General features: G+C 34.4%; 1 protein-coding gene across 1 annotated transcript; it reads left to right on the forward strand.

Annotated features, from left to right (window-relative positions):
• The first annotated feature begins 14,323 nt into the window (after positions 1 to 14,323).
• On the forward strand, positions 14,324 to 20,553 carry LOC128214290 (multiple epidermal growth factor-like domains protein 10). Its single transcript, XM_052920685.1, has 6 exons — positions 14,324 to 14,421; positions 15,552 to 15,622; positions 15,892 to 17,163; positions 17,640 to 17,748; positions 17,967 to 18,055; positions 19,751 to 20,553. Exons 2-6 carry the CDS (start codon positions 15,568 to 15,570, stop codon positions 19,936 to 19,938), a joined length of 1,713 nt encoding a protein of 570 aa, XP_052776645.1. The 5' UTR covers positions 14,324 to 14,421; positions 15,552 to 15,567; the 3' UTR covers positions 19,939 to 20,553.
• Positions 20,554 to 22,013: the final 1,460 nt, after the last annotated feature.

Genomic DNA, 22,013 nt, shown 5'->3' on the forward strand with positions numbered 1-22,013 from the left:
TTTCAAAAATATCATGACGCTCATTCGGCTCTACAATTACCATGCCTCACTCGGCTTTTTATTTCACGCGTTTAGGTTACGGATTTAAAAAGTTAATGAAGGAAAACCTTCGGCCAGTCTGTTGTTTACAAATGTGGGAAGCAAAAAAATGATACTTTTTAGGATGTTTAAGTTCCAAAAACACATATTTTTGCAATGGTTTCTGTTTTAACATTATTTAAATGTCGTATTTTAATTTCCTGACAATTCCTTTGATGTACAAGAGCCTTCATGGTATTTTTTTTTTGGTTTAACCACCTAAATGTATGCTGAAAATAGTTCAATCGCCTTTTGGCATCTGCACTGAAAGACACTTTTATAAATGAAAAAAAACTGTGTGACAAATTACACTTCTGACAAACGTTCCATTATATTATGACAAACTTTCATTTATATTATATTATCACATGTTGTATACAAAACAAACGTTTTATACATGTATACTCTCCTTTGTCAGTTTGACTCTAGGAACAAACAACTTGGCCTGATATAAAAGTGTACAGCTATTGATTTTAATCTTACCCTCTATAACTCTTCTGTTGGTATGTGCTGATAGCAATGATCGGTAGAAAGAATATGGTCTTAATCGTTAAAAAGAATGAAAAAATGCTGTTTGGTATGAAACTGAAACTCTTTCGGGGTGTGACGGTAACTCTAAATTTTTTGAATTGCCTGGTACAGGGCTTGCCCGTTTTCCGTTTTCTTGAGCGGTTTAAACTCAGAGATGATATCTTTTTGTATCTCGGCATATCGTTGGCCCCATTAATAGAAGCAGGACGTTAATTCGAGAGTTAACAGTAAACAAATATTTCATTTGATTACTGGTTCTTCTGATGTGACCATTATGAAATAGCAAATATAAAAATAACCATCCACTTTAATGGTAAGAGGTTGTAATAGGTTGTTTAATTTCTATTTTATCAGTTGGTTGTAAGTACGTATAATGTGAGAAAAAGAAAATTAGACAGTAATTCAAAGACAAATAAATCGCTTCAAAAATATTTTTATAAAAAGTATTCAACACGTGATAGTTTAATATAATGGAAAGTTTAATTTGTCACACAGTTCTTATCATTTATAAAAGTGCCTTTCAGTGCAGATGCCAAAAGGTGGTTAAACTATTTTCAGCACACATTTGGTGGTTAAACCAAAATAAAATTACCATGAATGCTCTTGTACAGCAAAGGAATTGTCAGGAAATTAAAATACGACATTTAAATAATGTTAAAGCAGAAACCATTGCAAAAATATGTGTTTTTGAAACTTAAACGTCCTAAAAAGTATCAAATTCTCGCTTTCCACATTTGTAAAGAACAGACTGGCCGAAGGTTTTCCTTCAATAACTTTTTTATTCCGTAACCTAAACGCATGAAATAAAAAGCCGAGTGAGGCATGGTAATTGTAGAGTCGAATGCGCGTCATGATATTTTTGAAATATATACTCTATACCACTTACCAGGCGAAAACAGGTTCCAAAAATCCTATTTCGTCATGGTTTCGCCGCCATCTTGCATATCAAGCTCCAAAACCTCACTTAAACCCTTGCAGATTCAGAATACGTGTACCCCCCTGGTGTATGGGAATGCAAATCTATATCAGTAGATTGTCTCCCAGTATGTTTATTCTGACTTACTCTAGTTGAATGTATTGGATGTTTTTTCATACACTTAGACATGGCGGCAGTGCGACAGGAAATCCAAATGCTGAAAGAACTGCGCGGTCAGTTGCGCGTTGAGTCGAAAATTCAACCGATCAAGGTCAGCCAGGCGCTTGACGATCTAATGAAATTTATGGACGAGCAAAAAGCAGACGACAAACTCGTGTTAGGTTTCGAGAATAACAAAGAAAACCCGTGGCGTGAGGGTGCGGGTCAGAGCGGATGCACATTGCTGTGATTGACTTTTACAAGTGCTAGAAGTAATGTGACGTCACGATGTACGTCTTTGTGTTCATGTCGTAATATTTAATGTTTCATGTCATGAACTTTCCTGCCAGCTAAATAAGTTGTTACATGAACCCATGAACATGATCCATACTAGCATAACTTGAATGTTATATATGAATATAAATTAATATATACACAAGGTGTTGTGTTTATTAAAAACAATTGATTATATTGGACCCGTTCAAGTTACATAAGGTCAAATTCGTCGAGCTAACCGAATCGAGCGTTTTTGTCCCTTAGTTGATTTCTGTGTCTGATATTTAAAAAACCTATGTTTTAAAAAGGAATAAGCCATTCCTATGAAGCATATTCCGCAATCTGCATCATCCAAATGTAGCTCATTTAAACCAAAATATGCAGTTACGATGGCTAGTGATTGGGCCCTGCTCGACAGACCCTCGACGTAAGGCGAGTTTTCAACAGCAAAAGTCGTGACATGAGAGGAGTATAAAAGGTATCTTGAAAAAATAATTATACATTTGATGGCAGAAATACCGTACTGGCATGGGCTTCAGGTAGATTTTCCGATTGTTTTGAACAAAGGTCGCTTGATTGCAGGACAAGCCAGTATGACGGTTTGGGACGTTCAGCGAATGCGGCAGATATCTTGTATGTGCTCGCAATGTCAAAATGCCTAGTACTGGATACAATGGATTATGTTAAACGATAAAATATATCCAAAAAGTGTTATGATATGCTTAAATCGCTTGATAAATCATTGAAACTGACATTGGCAACACAAATTAAGAACATGCTGTACGAACATGGATTCGGCTATGTTTATGTTAAAGTTCAATTATGGCCGTCTGCAGAATTAAAGAGTGGGTGTACCTCGGATGCAGGCCGAGGTAGCCCGCTCTATGGTCTTTATTTCTTCACAATTACTTGGTGTTCGTTAAGCATTCGTCAAAATCGCTCTCCGTACAATTAATGAAAAGAAAATAGCAAAATCCTTTATTGTCATTGGCACACTCAAAAAATGCAGACAGCAAGTATATGCTACCTTTTACTACTGACACTAGTTTAAAGCGGTTTAAGCCATAAGACATTATTTTTGAACGGAAACATGGAAATCTGCGATCTGATTTTTTGTCAGCAATATTTTATCATTGTTTTTCAGATATTTACGCACAATTTTGCCCTTTCCAAGATTTTTTTAAAACAGTTGTAAAATAGTATATTTGTGAGAGTGCAGCTTTAACAAGTAAACCTTGGTGGAAAATAGACTGACTGAAATATACTCTATGAAAGTGTTTTTTCAATGTAGTTTGGTGCATTCGTTAGAATCGATCTACGTAAAATTAATAAACAGAAAAAAACAAAAACAAATAACAATACTCGCTTGTCATTGGCCAACACAAACATGCAAACACCTAGTTTGATTGAAAAAAGAGAAGATCGGCACTTTCAAGTTAGTGAGAGTATCTAAAGCCAGTCTTAAAGATATCGCATGTCAACGTGTTCACGGATGGATAAAACGCTCGAATAAAGCTATTTACTACAAACATTATAAATTTTTGTTAAACCATCAACGAACCACTCCATGAACTTGCATTTTATTCATAAAAACGCCCTTGCCATTTTCAGAACGTCAAGTCATATTCTCGAGGTAGAAACGGGTATATATTACATGTATTGCTTTGTAGATACTGTATAAAAGATAATATATTCGTGGTCTAAGACTAATTTCATATTTTATGATTCGTCCATTTTATAGGAATGTGAGCCTTGTTTATTTTACAAAACATAATGAATAATACTATTGTCAGGAAACAATTATTGTAATGCAGAGAAACACGTTCACATACAAATTATACAACATTGCAAAATACATAATATGAATCATTGAAAATAAAAGGGCTAGACACCAGATGATACATTTGCAAATTATACAATATTGCCAAATACATATCTGATTCTTATAGATAAAAGGGACTAGAAACAGATGATACAATTGCAAGAAGAAAACAGAAAATGGCCAAAAACAAACGTAAAATTGATATCGTTGTGTATAACGCATCGAATCTTAAAATTTATGGGGGGTATGTTTACCAACATGTTTAACCTTACTTAGCTATATTTATCGACACTCATCACATGCCGTCTTTCTGTCCGGATTATCAAAGACGCTATTCACTATCAATGACATAGTGTGCTGTATTTTACTTTGGTCTGGATGCCCTTAACTACTAATTAACACCTTGTGATGTGAATATTATGTTATTCACATTTGCAATTCTTAAACACGCAATGTAGTATAAAACAGGGTCGGTAATTATAAAAAATTATTAAGTAATTTCAATATTAAAGTCACTTTCCTTATTTTGGTATCTCTTAAGTAACATGAAATGAAAAACAATCATTGACCATATAGCACAAAAAATACATAATGATAAAAAAACACTAATATATATCCTTAAAGTTGACGATATTTTTTTTTAAAGTTGACTTAAGATATGATTACATTCGGAGCTCCTGAGCCATTTTTATCGAAAACAACCTCGGATGTATTTGGATGGTTTACATACATATAAAGTTGTACGTTTAAGTCCGCTGAAAATAGATCGCGTAGTAATTTTATTTAGCAGTTAAACTTTATGACTTAACTCTTGGGAATCTTAATTATGTTTGCAAAAATACACTTCACTGGCAATCAATTTAAACTTAGATCAATAAATACAACTCTAAAACACTACATTTGATTTATGATATAATTAAAAAAAAATACGAACTACTTCAACTGAGGAACCAGCATACATCCGAGGTTGTTTTCGATAAAAATGGCCGAGTAGTTCCGAATGGAACTGATTATAGATGCTTTATGAGCACGTCCCAAGTAGTGTTAATTTATAAACTTCTTCTTGTAGTAAATCATGGACTGTAAACCCAATTGTGCTGCATACATGTTAAACCCAATTGTGCTGCATACATGTATTATCTGCATTATTATGTTGAAGCTGCAATATGCAATTCATTTTAATGGAAACCGCCTTCATCAATTATTCAGAGCTGCTTGGAAACTAATGAAGTTTGTTTGACATTTTGATTCTACTCGAGTATATTTTTACACGGTGGTCGTTTCCACGGAAACGATTCATGAGCTGATGTATTTGAGCAATCGGAACACCCCGGCCATGTCCGCCATACGATATGCCGGATCAAGAAAACGGATTTCGTAAAATTAATAATCAAATTATTAATGAAGTGTAGCGTTTTAACGTGTTTTTATTATCAAGTCTAAATTCATTCCCAGAGAAGTGTATTCTTGCATAAATCATGAAGATTGCTAAGAGTAAATGCCTATTCTGTATTCGAGGCCTATTGGACGCAGTTTACTCTACCGTACATTAATTGTGTTTTGTTTTTTCTAATTTCTTGTATTCCTTTGTTCCTTGTATATGTATATTTAATTGTCTCGTTGTTATTAAAGAATATTCATTAAAATAATGCACAAAAGTTAAAAACATTATCGAAATCCATTTGCTTATTGGGTAAGTCATTATTTGCAAACCCAATTTAATTGAAAAATATATAATATAAGCAAAAACACTAAAATGTTAATGGAAAACCAAACTCACATAGACATTTAATTCCTTTCTTTACATTGAAACATCAATTTCCAATCTCTTAGTAGTATGAATGACATTTCACGGACAAAATACATGCATGTAGCTCAGTTAAATCAATTAATTAGCACAACATAATGCCATCAAACCCAGATGAGCAAGATGCGGCAAGTCTGTTGTTCCCGATTCTTGATAAAAATAAATTCCAGCGATGCTTAATTGTATGGAAAAACACTTACTTTGAAAAGAACTGTCGAAGACGTCGGAAGCAAAGGGGTTGTGAATATTAAATGGTTTTCTAAAGGTCACAACAGGTATGTAATTTTGTTTTCTAATTAAAGATATAATGTAAATGTTGCAATAAATTTAATAGTGTTTATAATTTTGAATATCCTATGATATACTATAATTGGTGAAATTAAAATTGAGTTGTCTTCATAGAATTACATAATCCATAGCTTCATAGTTTATTACGAATTTATACAGGCATATGGACCATGAGCACACACCAATGAGGAGATCATGGTTACATATACATAATATATAAAGTTAAATAATGTAGAATGTTTCAATTCAAAATTCAAAATCCTTATGAACATACATCGCTACCTTTTCAACGTAGTTTTGTTTGTACCTGCAAAATGTTTTATAAAGATTTCTACATTTTATATATTACAAAAATATTTACTTTTTTAGTAAATTATTAAATAACGATTATTCTAGCATGAAATGAAATTTGTCTTCAAAAACATGACACATATGACATTTTCCTTCATAAACAGGTATAGATAAGCTTCATGCCATCAGCAGGTGACATGTCCTTGCTATGGGTGTTACACTGGGCGAAATAAGTTCTATGATAAAGGAATTGATTGCCGGACATGTTCCTGAATTCCAAACGAAAATGCATTGGAAGATGGGAACATAAAAGCTGAAATTAAAATGTTACATGAAAGCTTCGTTTTTAGGCACCATAACGTTAAGTATACTACTTTTAGGTTGTATGCCGCTAGGCATCCAGACCTTTACAACCGTAGCTCGGAATTTACCACCGGCAGATCAACATTACATTTTTAACTTTTGACGATTTAATGCGAGCACGGGCGTATCAACCCAAGCACTGTTAGAACTATGATGGTCAATGACCTAATTTACATTTAAACATTAACATATAAATTACATAGTTACCTATCTGCTTTAATAACTACGGACTGCGTTCTGCATAGCTTGTTAAAAGAAGCATTGTATTCATAATATGTTATGCGGTTAATAGAGTGCCAATAAGCTGCGTTTGTGCGTGATGACGCAATTTAAATTCCTAGAAAACGTTATTATTAAATATCGAGTTACAAATGCAGAATACGCAAATAGTTTCAAAATGAACGCGAACGGAATCAAAATAAATACATATCGGTGTTTAGATTTTTACCGCGGTCTAGGAACTAGATGCTATCATTTAAAAATATAATCTTTGTCATTTGGATCGGGCAGGTTTATTCCCCGGAAATTTACCCGGGTAAAAACCTTGACAAATGGATCGTATTGAAAAAAAGAAACTTGGCGTAAGATATCGAACTGTTTAAATGAAGTTTATGATATTTCATTTTATCAAATACTTTTTGGTGATTGTAATTCATTCATATATATTAAATATATTTGCTATGTTTAAATTGCTTAAATCGGTTATTACTTGACATTTTTTATTGATATTGTAAGTATGAACTTACACAAAATAAATGGTTAAAATGGTGTCAAACCATTTATTTGTGTAAGTACATACGTATAATCTTTAACTTAAACTAAACACATTAAAATCAAAGCGCGATAAGCGTTCCCAGGTTTTCGACCTACTTCAATTCGTGAGAATAGTCGTGTAATGTCTAATGGAACTGAAAGTATGTGCAGATTTCTCAGTTTGTCTCAGTAATTCCGACCCAGAGTCTTGAGCATGCTGCATTTGAATATTTCTTAACCACTGATTTAAATGTGTTCAGTTTGTCCACGAGTGACATAGGTTTAAGGCAATAATAAGAAAATTAAATTATTAAATGCAATTTGTTGGACGTATTTGGTTAAGCGGTCATACCTGGTAGAAAATTAAATACGAGTCACTCGTGCTTGAAGTGCAGAGTAGATTTTACTAAAACAATTGCCTAAATGCTTCATCCGTTGTGTTGCATCATTTATGACACCAAAGTCATGATAAGGGTTTATATGCAATTTAGTATTACTCCATATCCTAGTAATTATATGGGCATTCCACATATTAAATGAGTATTTCAAGTGACTGATACTAAATTGTTTACATTTAATTGAGTGTCAGCATAGAAATTTAAAGGTTTTTTGCGAAGGAGTCCATAAGCAAGCATATATGCTATCTTCAGATGTTTATATTAATTTGATTTACAATTATATTGTAAATGACTATACTCACAAAACGTAGCAGACTGAACGCCGTTCAACGCTTTCAACGCTTTGATTTTATTTCGGATATTAGTTTAAACATATTTTATTCAGTTCGTATATACAAAAATAAAATTACAGCAATAGTATAATGAAATGGATCGGAAAACAAGCAATGTAATTGCTTATACTAATTCCTTTCCACGTAGCGGTGTACAGTTACGAATTGCATAGAAAGTCAGTGTATGATGTGAACAGCATGACGAAAGATAATTTTAATAACTGTTCAAACTATATATATATATATTTCGAATATTGGGCTTGGTGTTGGGGTCTGCATATCAACATCAGTAGATTTTTTTTCTCTCAGTGTGTTTATTCAAACGAAATTGTAACATGTACATAGTAGCTTTTCTGCACGATAACGTTATGACTTAAATCATACATTTTTTTATTTTATATATTGGGAGCATTGTTAGGGTTATGCATATCAATATCAATAGATTGTTATGTCCAAGTATGTTATTTCTTACTTACTCTGGTCGAATGCATTTGATCTGTTTTCATACACTTAGACATGGCGGCAGTGCGACAGGAAATGCAAATGCTGAAAGACCTACGAGATCAGTTGCGCGTGGAGTCGAAAATCCAACCGATCAAGGTCAGCCAGGCGCTTAACGATCTAATGAAATTTATGGACGAGCAAAAAGCAGACGACAAACTCGTGTTAGGTTTCGAGAATAACAAAGAAAATCCGTGGCGTGAGGGTGCGGGCAGTCAGAGCGGATGTACGTTGATGTGATTGACGTATACAAGTGCTAGAAGAAATGTGACGTCACGATGTACGTTTTTTTTGTTTACTGACCCAATATCTATGTAATGTACTCAATTATGTTACATTTCATAAACCTTTTCATTAATTTTCTCGTCAACTAAATTTTTGAATGCCGCTCAAAATGGCAATTGCCGTGAAGCGCATTAACATAAAGTGTGATAAATCATAATGAGTTTTATAACTAACATTAAATATACTAGAAATGGAACCCTGGAACGTTCTTATAAGAGAAACAAAATTAGTTGAACGTAACCACTGTGTATTTGGTAAAATGACAATATCCGGTAAAATGACAATATCCGGTATATAAGGACAAACAATGTGGTGAAAATGTAAACAAAACAGAATATTAAGTAGATCCAGCATGTTCAGCCTGTTTTTGAAATCACAAACCATTCAGCTTCAAATCAATAAATATGGAAAGTAGCCATTGGTCTGAGATGGAATAATCATATCCTGTGTCAATTAAAAGAAATAAGGCATGTAACAATGAGAAGGCATTCCGAATTGGTGTGATTTGCCCTAAACATATGACTGTGAATCAAGGCATGGTTATATCATCTGAGATTATTGGCTAAGGATTTGCCATTTAAGAAAAAAACCCGTAAAAATCTGTCCACGTACAAATATTTGGACTACCGGAAAGAATAAAAGATGGAAAATTGGTTCGTTTTCCAACGCCAGACGAAACATGAATAGTGTAAACGTTGGATTGCGTTAGACCTCACGAAAAGCTGAATATTGGTCGAATTAATCAATATAAAGCTGTGTGTACGAAGGTAACCCATGCTTTAAGTTTCTGTGTGTTTCTGGCTCATGTTTTTTTTGTAAATTGAGTTTTTTTTTGTATTACAAAAGTGTGGCAAATCATTAGGAGTGTTAACTCTAAGATACCAAAAGCTGGAACCCTTAAGCAATTGCCGAAATTTGCTGAAATATCGTCTTGAAGACAACAATTTGCATTTGCGTTAATAACGGATATGAGCATTAAGTTGCGTGATTGGTTGATTGACATATTTCGTTATCCATGTATTCTTAAAATGTAAAAAAAATCCATCACTTTTGTATGAGTCCTGTCGACCTAGTGGTTCAAGCGACGGTTTTCTATTTTTCTTGACTTTACCGGTATTGGTTTGTACCCAGCTTTAGCCAAAATACTTTTGTTTATACTAATTTTGTATTTTTCCTCCATTTTTGATATCATATCGTAAAATAATACTAAAATAAGAGTTTCAGCTGCCTTTCCGGGAATACTATTTTTGTCCATAAACATGAGCGAGTGCCTTTAATATGATATATTTTTTTATATTTTTTTCGATGCTACAATCATTAGTTCCATGGTAATTTGAATGCACTCAAGCGATACGGCCCCTAAAGTTTAAATAATCATTTGTTTACAAATCCAAGTGTAGATGTCGGAATGCGTGTACCACATGAAGTCGAACACCATGCAGCATTTGCCTCCCTTTGCTGTACATGACCAAATAATGTATACTACAGTGTATACATCAAGCAAGCTTTAAAATGATACTCTTTTGTTATAAACATTGAAATAAATGTTTTAAAGGATAGTTCCAAGTGTTCCAAACAAAAATCTTATCTTTCAGAACATTTACTTCGGGTCCGAAAATACAGATTGCCAACAAATCGTCCAAACAAAATTTCATTACGATTGAGTGTGAGTGTCAAAAAATGGTCGATATTTTTTTGTAATTCGGAGCACAACCTGGCAAAAATAACTGGTTACTATGTAAATACCTTTTATAGTCCTTGTCAGTGTAAAATTAACAACAACGGCTTTGAAATAACAATTTTCAAACAAATATTGTCGGACCGGCAATTTTTTTCGGACCAACAAAATATCGGAGGCTGTCGGTCCGAATGACCGACACCTTTTCTTTTTACTACACTATGATGCACAAAATAAACAAATTTCCACTTGTGTTATGTCTTTATGCACAATAGATTTTAAAATAGTTCATACAACTCTTAAAATGCTTTTGTTGTTTTGTTGGTGATAAAGGCTAAGACAGTGATGTCAGGTGCGTCCATATTTCCTTGTTCACTGTTTGGTATTTCCTCGATTCGATGAGTATTAACACTGATTTCTATATGCTTCAATGATATTGTTTTATTGTTTAGCAGGTTTACATTATGTGCATTTTTAGACCCAAGGTTCATCCTAAATCTGGTAAACCTATGGTACACTATAGAAACCCGAATTATTCTTAAGAATTTGTTATAACCCATTGATACCAAAGTCAGCTGATTCTGCGACAAAAACTCAAAAAATGTCAAAAGTGGTAAATCTGCGAGAGTGCAGCTTTTACACAATTTAATGAGTCAGACAGAAGTATTGCTTTACATTTTCATTCACTAGTCATCTTTTTGTGAGTATGAATGTTGGAAACTATTATTAAGATTCAAGTGTTATTTGATAAGCTCAAATGGGAGATACGTCTTAAACAAAATGGATTTTGAAGGTGTATCAATTTACAAGGGATTCGATCTGATTCAAGACTATAGTTGTTCCAAGTGTGGGGAAAATAACACTGAAGTACAACACTTCTGTCCAGAGTTTGGACACTATCTGTGTAACAAGTGTGTGAGGATACATGGAGAGTATTTCCAGAAGTATGCTGTGTATGAGCGTGAAGACATTTAAAAGTGGGCGGGGTTGTCCTTGGAAAGATGTGACCTGCATGGCAACAAGCTGGAGGTCCACTGTGATGACCACCAGGAACTGTGCAAAAGTGCCTGTGTTGCTATCAATCACAAGTGAATATCATTATATGTATAAAACAATTTATGCTCCTAGCTACAACGAATGAAAGCGTCGAAATGTTGTATGCGCGACAAGCTAGTTTTCAAGCGAGACAGAGAAAGAGCGATTTCCATGGTGAAACTGTTAGATAGTTGTTATGCGTATAAGGTTCAAGGGTCACAGCAGTTCAATGTTAGAATAAAGAACTATATCGTAGGTATATGTGAGCTGTCCACTGGATACATTGTTATTGTTGACTCGGTCGACATCAGTGTGAAGCTTCTGAGCAAAAAGTACAAGTAACTGCTTACCTTGATTCTACTTTTTAAAAACACTATTGCAACACAACAGGCAGTTCAGTTGCTGTAGTTATTAATGGTGTTAATAAAACACATCATATCAACATTCTCATAGTGACCATAGGGCAGTTACATCAAATATCCTGAAATGTGTACCGCAGGCCACAGGTTTTACTCCATTGCCCACCACTAGGGTCAGGTTTTTATGACCTACAGCTCTGCCCTGTACCAATACAACACGAACTGACGGCTGATATAGAAAATACAAGAAAGTATACAAATGTGCTGTCAGACTTGATAGGGAGAGAATCTGTGTAACAACTTATAATTCAAACACACCGATTACCCTTGATAAAATTATCCAAGTGTTATCCACACTGAAACTAAGATATTCCAGTGTACTATGTGTTGTGTCAGCAATAGTTGCCATGTTTGTGTTTGGGTGTTTTTCTAACGCTTTGGTTCAAATTGACAGAGATGGATGACAGAAGCTGGCAATAAGGGCCGAGGGCTTGAATTGTCCTTAGTCAGTGCGTTGTATTGAACTCACCTTATTGTTGGACATAGTTGCAATGATAGCATTGTTGTTCTCAAGCTGTGCTGAAATGTGAATTACTAGTAATGTTAAGAATTCTGATATTAAAAACCGTCCATATACATCCAAGATTGTTTTCGATGGAAAATGGCCGAGGTATTCCAATTGTAAATGTAGGTCAAATTTAGTTATTGCTCAAAAGGCAGGTCACTAGGTCAAACAAATAAATAATTCAAGAGGCCACATTTTATTCCCCGTTCTCATAAAACTGTGTCTGAACTTGTAGGTCAACTTAATGATTGGTATTTGTGGTAAAAATTGTTTCAAAACTACAAATGTTCGACTAACTTTTTGAAGCCACTTTTGCAATAAATCTAAGGTCAAGGTACTGGAAATACAATACAGTGAATGCTTGCTTTATTCGGATTATTCAAACATAAATAACAAAATGTTCAGAATTTATTGTATGTTCCATATATTGCACTACCCCTACCTATGTAGGGTCTCTTAGCTGGGGTTGCCATATTCCGATGCTGATGTTCCTGGCGTAGTTACGGTATTTTGGCTCTTCTATCCTGATTGCTTTCTTCAAGCTCTTCTTGTACTGCTCCAAGGTCTGTCCTGAAGCGTTTACGATTGGTCGAGTAGGACCAAAGCTCTTCTTATTGCTAGGTCGAGTAATCTCTGTGTCACTAAAGTACACAGTCTCCTCCACAACTTTGTTTGACACAATGTCCTTTCCTGAACTGATATCTGGGTCTGACAAGCTACGCTTCGACGTTCTGGTTGTTGCTGCTCCGGCATCCATATCGCTAATGAGACGTCATCGGTTTCTCTTCCTCTTTTATACTCACAGGACTGTTTCCCTTAGAATCCTTCCGCTCGGAAGATATAGAACCCCTTCCGGTTTTGTCTTCTTCCGCCTTCTTCTTGGCCCAGAGCTCCCGAAGATAGAGGCCCAGGAACTGCGTATCCAGGTAACCACACCATTACCCCCAACCTTGCGAACCAAATAACCAATCATTTCCTTTCAGAATCTTGGTTAACAAATAATACATTACTTGAGTGAGGAATCTGCCTACTAATAAGTCAAATTTGTGTTCCTGTGCTACATAATGTTGTACTACTCATGTTGTCATTTTAATGACCAATCAGGAGCGAAAAATTGATACATGTTATTGGGTTATTTACCTGAGGCTAGCTTGACATAGAATCAGCACGAGCTTGAAAAAGAACATATATCAATGGCAAGATTAGGAAAACTTGGATCAACCCAGGTGACTTTACGGTCAGTAGTAGTTTGTGGCATAGAAACAGTCTGGGACTGACACCATTTACTAGTGTGCGCTAATTGCAGATTGTTTTCGTTATATATCTTATACCGGTACTGTCCGTCTTTAGGGGATTTAAATATACCATTTAAATTTTTTAATACAATGAAGTTTAAACTCTAATATATTCTGAATCTTATAAATTATATCGTATATTTTAAGCCGCTAAAGTCCGCAATTAATTGAACGTATACATTGATAGCACTGGTCTGCCTGGAGAGTTTATTCTTACTGAATTAATGAATCAAGAAAGCAAAATTGCAGTATCCGTATACGGTTTTGCAGTGTGTAGGAAAATTCCATATGTTGATTGTATTTCAAATTCAATACATCATTGTCAAAGCGGGTTGTATGACAATTTTCTTGTATAAACGAATACTTCACCGTTTGTGCACCACAATGCGAAGGATTTATAATGATATATAATTAGTTTAACATAGCACAATAAAACATAATTAAGTAAATAACGATAATAATTTAAATTCAAAACGAAAACGTACAATTATAAACCTTGAATTCCATTTTAAAAATTGCTGTATCATGTTACAATGTAATCCAGCCATTGTAGGTGATTGCATAGGTACATAGGACTAACAGTGGTTGCGACTGTTTCTTCCTGTTTGAGAAAAACTATAAACATGATAGTCGTGACTGCGGATTTAGACTTTGATTAGTGTCTCCCTATTTGGACTTCTAGTATTGATGTAAGCTATTTTTGATTTGGACATAATTTAAAAGTTAACTTTTTCTTTACAAGTATGTGTATTTAAATAACTACTGTTTAAATTTGACCTTAGCTAGTACCTATCCGAGCAGCGGTAGTCTTATATAATATAAGTACTTATTGTCATTTTAAAATAAATGGATTAATTTCTTGATTGTCTTATATGAAAATTGGAATAAATTAAAAACATTGAAGTATTTCCTTTATTAACGCATACAAAATATTCGAGTAGTTTATTTAAACATAAATGAACACACTAAATGTTTAATTTTATATAGATTATGTTCATGTGTCGGTGCATAATATAACTTGAAAGGTCTTTCAGCATACACACACATAACATTATATTAATGTTGTGTCTGGAATATGGCTAAAAATGATTATGTGGAACATTATGTTATTTTTTTAATTGTTCTGTGTAATCATTTTAATGTTAAAATGTGCTTTGTAAATGTAACAAACGATTCATTCAGTCACAGGATCTACACCTCGCTGTTGTATATATGTACTAGATATGCGAACGAAGCGAGGGTATATATTTCAAAATTACTAGTTGTCTATCGCACTAAGACCACGTGAACTATTTAAAGCGAAGTTCTTCAATTTAAAGTATCAAATTAAAATATCATATGACTTATATAGTTTAATGCAAAAAAAATCGTGTTGTGTCTGGCTTCAGCAAGGAAGTGTCATGGTAAGGGACTTCTGTTATTTTAATGTCCAAAGACGGAATTATTTGTAAAAGGTTGTTGAACAAATATATTGAGTATTATTTCAAATAACAAAACAAAAAGCTTCCTCATAAGTTTAACTGACGTACTTAGAGTAATAAAACATACTATGAGTTTGATGCAGATCAATCGTAAGCAATAAGTTGTATTTATATTAAATAGTCAGTGTCTTTAAGTTGCATAGTTTAAGCCGTTTAATCATTAGAAATTGCAAGTCGTGTGTTTATTTTGGCGATATACTGAAAATGGAGCGGCGATATGGACATGTAGTAAATAGGGTAAATTCTCAATTGTCCTTGGCCCATAATCATGTGCGAACACCAAAATGTAAAAGGAAGCTCATGGCTATAAACCTATATTTCTATTTTCTCCATAACAGAAAACACTGTCAAGATATGATGAGATTTCGGGGTTTTGCTCTACTGTTCGTCGTACGGGCATGTATGTCAGGTAGGTAAATTAGTTTAGTTTAATCATATTTAATTGTTCTTTACTGTCGACAGTATACATTACATACAATTCATACACACACATATATACAATCATATCAAACAAAACGAACAAATGGTTGGGCTACAAGTTATGGCAATATTTTAGTTCCAACCTGTCCCAGATAAAATATTTTGTATCATGTGAAAAGCTTTATTATGACATATGTTTCTTAAATGAATGTAGGAGTCATTGGATACAGATAATTATCAATTAAATTAATATTGCAGTGTTGGTCACAATAAATGGGACGGAGGTGGACTGCGAAGGAACCTGCGCTTGTTGTAATGGTGGAACGGAACGTTGTAGAAGCTTTGATGCGTATTGTCTTGACGGCTGTGTTGATACTATAACGGGTAATAGCTGTAAATCTCTATGTAAGGAAAACTGTCTAAGATGCGAGCATGAAGAGGGCAGAATATGCTATACCTGTAAGAATTATTTTTACGAGCTAAGCAGTTTTTGTACCAAGCATTGTTCGGTCGGTTGTGACGGTGGAATATGTAACGATAATGGAACATGTGGCAATTGTCTCGCAAATTTCGAAGGAAATAATTGTGATACTTGCATACAAGGAAAGTATGGCCCAACTTGTCTAGAAGTTTGCGATCACTTGAACTGTCGATGTATTGAACGTGATAGATGTGATTCCTGCAAAGCGGGGTTCTATGATATAAACACTTACTGTCAAACTCAATGCTCTACTGGATGCGTGAATGCTGTTTGCAATGGCGATGGGAGTTGTTCGTGTCTCTCAGGATTTAAAGGAAGTACATGTAGTGAATGTATATCAGGACGTCATGGACAAAACTGCAACAAATCGTGTTCCGCTGGATGTGTAAATGGACAATGCTTACAAGATGGTACCTGTTCATGCTATGACAGTTTCACAGGACCAACATGCGAAACGTGTGTAAATTGCAAAGATGGCAATTGCAGAAGTGGACTTGCATGTATTTCTGGTTGCATTGATGGCTTTTATGGCCTCGATTGTTCTAAAAGTTGTTTCTCCGTAAGTCTCGATTGTGTAAGATGCAACCAAACAGATGGAAAATGTCTTAATTGTTTTGAAGGGCTTTATCCGCATGAACATGGAAATTGCATGAGTTGCAATAGAAACTGTAAAAATGGAAAGTGCAATTCAGAGACCGGTTCATGTATTGATGGTTGTGAAGAAATGTTTTGGGGAGACAAATGTGATATTCCCTGCGATTTAAATTGTGAAACATGTAAGCAAGATTCAGGAATATGTGACGCATGCGCAAACACAACATTCCATGGTGTTTATTGTAACAAGACATGTAGTTCTTCATGCTTCGAACGAAAGTGCGAACGAGGTACAGGCCATTGTTTCAATGGTTGCTCGGGAGATTTCTTTGGTAATTCATGTCAAACCAAATGCCCTGTCAACTGTCTTCGAGCCGGTACAGAAACGAGCTGTTCTCCCGTTGGTTACTGTAAATATGGCTGCATAGATGGCTTTGAAGGAGCAGACTGTTCAGGTTAGGTGTTATTCATTGTCAATTAATATATATTACATAACTTTACATATCTTATTAACAATAAAACGAGTCTTTCTTACCTCTGTTCAGGTTGTATGACAGTATTTAAACACAAGTTCTACCTATTGTTTGTATTTATATGAACTATTCGTTTTTGGCGTTGGTTTAAAGATGTACTCTTACTCCCAAATGAGATGTACCACAATTAATACAATTGTTTTATTTACGGAAAAGGCTGAATGCATATCAAAATCAATGGTTATTATAAAGGATACCGTGTTTAATTTGAAAAAGGGGTGCAGTAAACAAAGTATTTCTATCTTATGAGACTATAGTTGATCACTGTAAATCTCAGCTATTAAAATACACGTGGTTATATTGTGATCAGTAATGAATATTTTCTATAAACGCATTAATAAGTAAGTAATTAAAGGTTTACCATTCAAAATTTATGTTAGTAATACATGTGAATGTAGTTCCAGTAATATCACCGGACCCACCAGTAGCAGCTGTTGCGGGAGGTCTTATTGGTGGTTTTGTTGTCATCATTGGCGTCGTTGTTGCAATAGTTTTCGTTGTACTAAGGTAGAACATGTCAGGCTTACTATATTTTTATATATGGAATGAAAATGTTGTTAGTATTATAATAATCAACGCCTATTTGATGGTGTTTTTCACAGTAACTGTAAAATGCGTTCACCTCTTTTACAAATTGAAACCATCATGTTCATGTTGGTATGCTAAATTGAAACAAACTGGCACTCACAGCACTATTTTGTTAGTGTATTTTCTCTTTATATAAGATCCAGCCGTCTGTCTGCTTCTAACAAAGGCAACACAAATGGTAAAACAAGAGTTCCAGCTAACATGACCGACGAAAGGGCAAAGCAACGTAAGTACTTAAATGAAACTATATAACTATATATTTTTTTCTCCTTGGAATAAATCCAGATATTGATATTAAAGGTGACATCTTGTTAAGCTGTCATTTTCCAATAGGGATTTCGAACATCTGCTAGGGCAAGCCGACTTAGTAAAATTGTGCCATAACTTATAGTACATATGGTTTATACATAAGATAAGGTATACTTCCTTTGAGTGGTGGTTGAAACATGGTGTTACTATACCTCACGTGACTTTGCAGTGTCAAATTCTCATATTTATAATCACCATGGGAAATTTCATATTATTGTACCTCACGTGACCTGCCCATGTTAAATTCTCATATACCCATCATGGGCATTTTCGTACCGCCACACTCTGACAGTAATGTTTTGACCAGTTGACATGACACTGTCACATAGCACACGCATCTAAAAATAGGCATTTTTGGTTACCGCTTGTCTACCAGTGTGACAGTACATATTGACAACATTCTGGTAAATATTGTTACCCTTGGCTTCACCTCGGGCATCAATATTTCCCTCATGTTGACAATATGCACAGCCACACTGTAAGCCATGCGATATTTTCAAATTGTGAAAAATGTGGAATGAAATTGGCTAGTGTTCCAGATTTACATAGTTTACTTTAACTGGACGCTGTTTCAGGCGTATTTCAACTGATATTTTTCGCATCCAGAAAGGTATTTTACGGTTCTGTAAAAACACATATTGAACTTCCAAACATCATTAAAGTCATTTGAAACGATCATTTTATTGATTTAATATCAATCATACGAACATACGAGATTCGTAGTTTTTAAAATATCAATGAATAATTTATATTTGTTCTATGCATATATATAATCGTTAGTGTTGGGAATCGGACAGAAAAATCACTATCGATAATCGGTTAATGAAACCGATCAATGATCGGTTATTAATCGATCTAATCATTATTTAATTATCTTTGGTCATCATATATAAGGCATATAGATACAGTACATGCACCAGTTTAAAGCACCAATGTTCCCTTACAATATTGCTGTTTGTACATTTCTTTGTATAAATTATATATTCAGAACGCAACTATCTTTAAGTGTTTACAAGTTATAATTACGGATCATGAGACCACAGGCTCTAATTTTTGTCTTACATTTAGTATTGTATGTGTAAAATAAACACACATTGAGATATCAGATTCTTTTTAATAATCAGTCAGTAACAAAAACAACTAACAGTTGAATATTCTATATGTTTTATACAAGAATATTTTCTTTCAGAAAAATGAGAAAACTAAATTCTTGCATGGTAAGAAGTAAACGGTAACATGTTTTAAAAATCACTTTTAAACCACAAACAGGAGAAGTTGAGATCAAATTCTTTAGCAGTTAAATTACAAAGCAAATTTATAGTAAGGTACTGCAGTGAGTTACTGATTTGATAGGAATATGACTAGATAATTAACGAAGTAACACCTTAACATTTCAACATAAACTAGCATTAATCAGAAAAAGAAAATAGGTCTCTAGCGGTTACGTCCCTTGTGTCTATATAATCGATTGTTCAAATTTCACTATCGATTGTCACCGACGTAGTCCTTTCCGATCAATTGTCGATTATAATCGATCATCGGCACAACACTAATAATCGTATTTACCAAAAAAGACATCATTGTAATTGAAATTACACATTGACATTACCAGGTTCATCTAACTCACCGGGACAAGACTATGAGCATTTGGACCGGGACCAAAGAAGAACGAGTCAGGAACAGAGGGTGTACGAAATGTTGGAAATCACTCCTGACAAACAAGATCCGGCGAGGGCTCGCAGAGAGGAAGGCGATAGGAATTATGAGTCCATCCATGATTACTACAATGCTCGGATCTAGAAAAGCACCCTTGTAGATCTAGGAACAGTCATTTGATAGGAATGAACTCCTGCTTTGGTGTTATATGACCTGAAATACAATTAGTGATATTTAACCTAAAAAAAATAATTCTTCAGATTTATCAAAGGGGTCACTCCTACCAACGATCTAGCATGATATAACTATGAATTACTGCAGTATAACAATGTCAGAATCTCTCGAAAGGCCTAAATAGCTAAAAGACCACAATTAGTGGAACGGTATAATACAGAAATCTTTCCCTGACGATGCAATCATAGGCAATGTTATACTTCAAAGGAATGACCTTCTTTCTTCGCTTATTCACCGCATTATTATCTCCCTTACCCGTCTTTATTTGTCTTAATGCGTTCTTGCTATTGAAATTCACACACAAAATTACACAAACATAACTTTCAAGACCGCGTTTATACCAACATTTTCATATTTATTAGCAACTAGAAGGAGTAACAGAAGAGATAAGTATTTGTCGAAAGTAAATCATTCAATGTATATCAGACATACTTACTAATTGATATATTTCTATTTTAACGCTCTAAGATGTTGTTTAAAGTTTGTATCTCTTCTTTTGTAATATATATTTGAATAAATATTTTTTGAGAAGCAATGGTGTGTTTACTTTTTAAATAACAATTCAGAAGTTTAACGCATTAATTTTTTCCTAATTCAATGCGCATTTGACCGTCGATAAGTATGAGTTTTCCTCCCACCTCAGATTATAAGTATCTTCCATGGCCGAGAGTGTAAGATAGGTTCATTCCGACCCGAGCGTAGGGTGTTTTGCGGAAACGAGGTTTACCGAGTTTCCGCAAAACACCCTGCGCGAGGGTCGGGATGAAACTATCTTACACGAGCGGCTATGGTAGATGCTTTTTCTCCCACCTCAGTTAAACAAACTTAAGTAAAAATGTATTTTTTGCTTTTTTTAAGTGAAAATAATTGCGTATGGATATGCAATAGCACGTGGTTGTCATGGATTTGCGCGCAGTGGTTCGGGTTATGTTAACAGTCAATTCGATCTTTAAATAGTTCGGAGGAGAGTGACGCATTATTTCTTGAAATGTGCGTGAAAACTGTTTTATAGTGACATTTGAAGCGAGAAATAATTAATTAGCGTTCTAAATATTGCCACAATACAAGGTTTCCATGATGCTACTGACGACAGTCTTCAACAAGGGAGGTTAATGACTGTAAATGTTATAACTATACATTGTACTCAGAAATATTCATTAAAAAGCGAATATACGATACGTGCGTTGATAAGATGGCCGCAATGATCCAAGGGAGACAAATCCATAGAGAAGTGACATAAATTCAGAAACGCTTAATTGTATTACAACATATTAGGAAGTAGCAGATAGAAGGAACTATTTTCCCATTAGAATTAATTAAAAGCGTGACTAAATTTCAGCCATGAGGCTGCTGAGTTTCGCTATTTCTTTTGGTAGAATTTTCATCGAAAAGGGTCTAAGAAACTTGGACGTGAATGTATTTTCCAGAGTCTCGGCATTAGACCAATTCTTGCAATAGTTAATAAAATACAATTGGTTTCATTTTATAACACTTAACATGTTCACATGGATGTGTCGAGTGTGTGAGAGGTGGTGGGGGGACTCCTTTAGTTTGGTACCTGCCCATCAAAGTCAGTCCAGCTATGCCCCTGCTTCCGATCGATTTTCCAATGATGTGGCTTACAGTATTTTTCATGAAATAAACATGTTTAAAACGTTTTTTCTTTAATTTACCTCATTCTAAATAATACTAATTAGGGATGCGAAACATTTTGTTAATCACGATATTTTATACAGCATATAAAGGCGTCTATCAGAAATCACTGTTTACAATATTACTATATATAACTTTATAAATGTAGTATCAGATCAAACAGGTATTTATAGATATACTTACCAACAAAAATGACAAATCAATACTCGATATGATCATACACTTCTTGTATTACAATATTCATGAACTATCGTTTGCTTTATTTGTTCACCAGTATGATCGACCAAGTTAAGCTAAAAATAGTAATGATATAAACTACAGCGCTAGTTACT

Source organism: Mya arenaria, chromosome 13 (genome assembly GCF_026914265.1).
Source record: "Mya arenaria isolate MELC-2E11 chromosome 13, ASM2691426v1".
In the NCBI taxonomy this organism is placed as follows: domain Eukaryota; kingdom Metazoa; phylum Mollusca; class Bivalvia; order Myida; family Myidae; genus Mya; species Mya arenaria.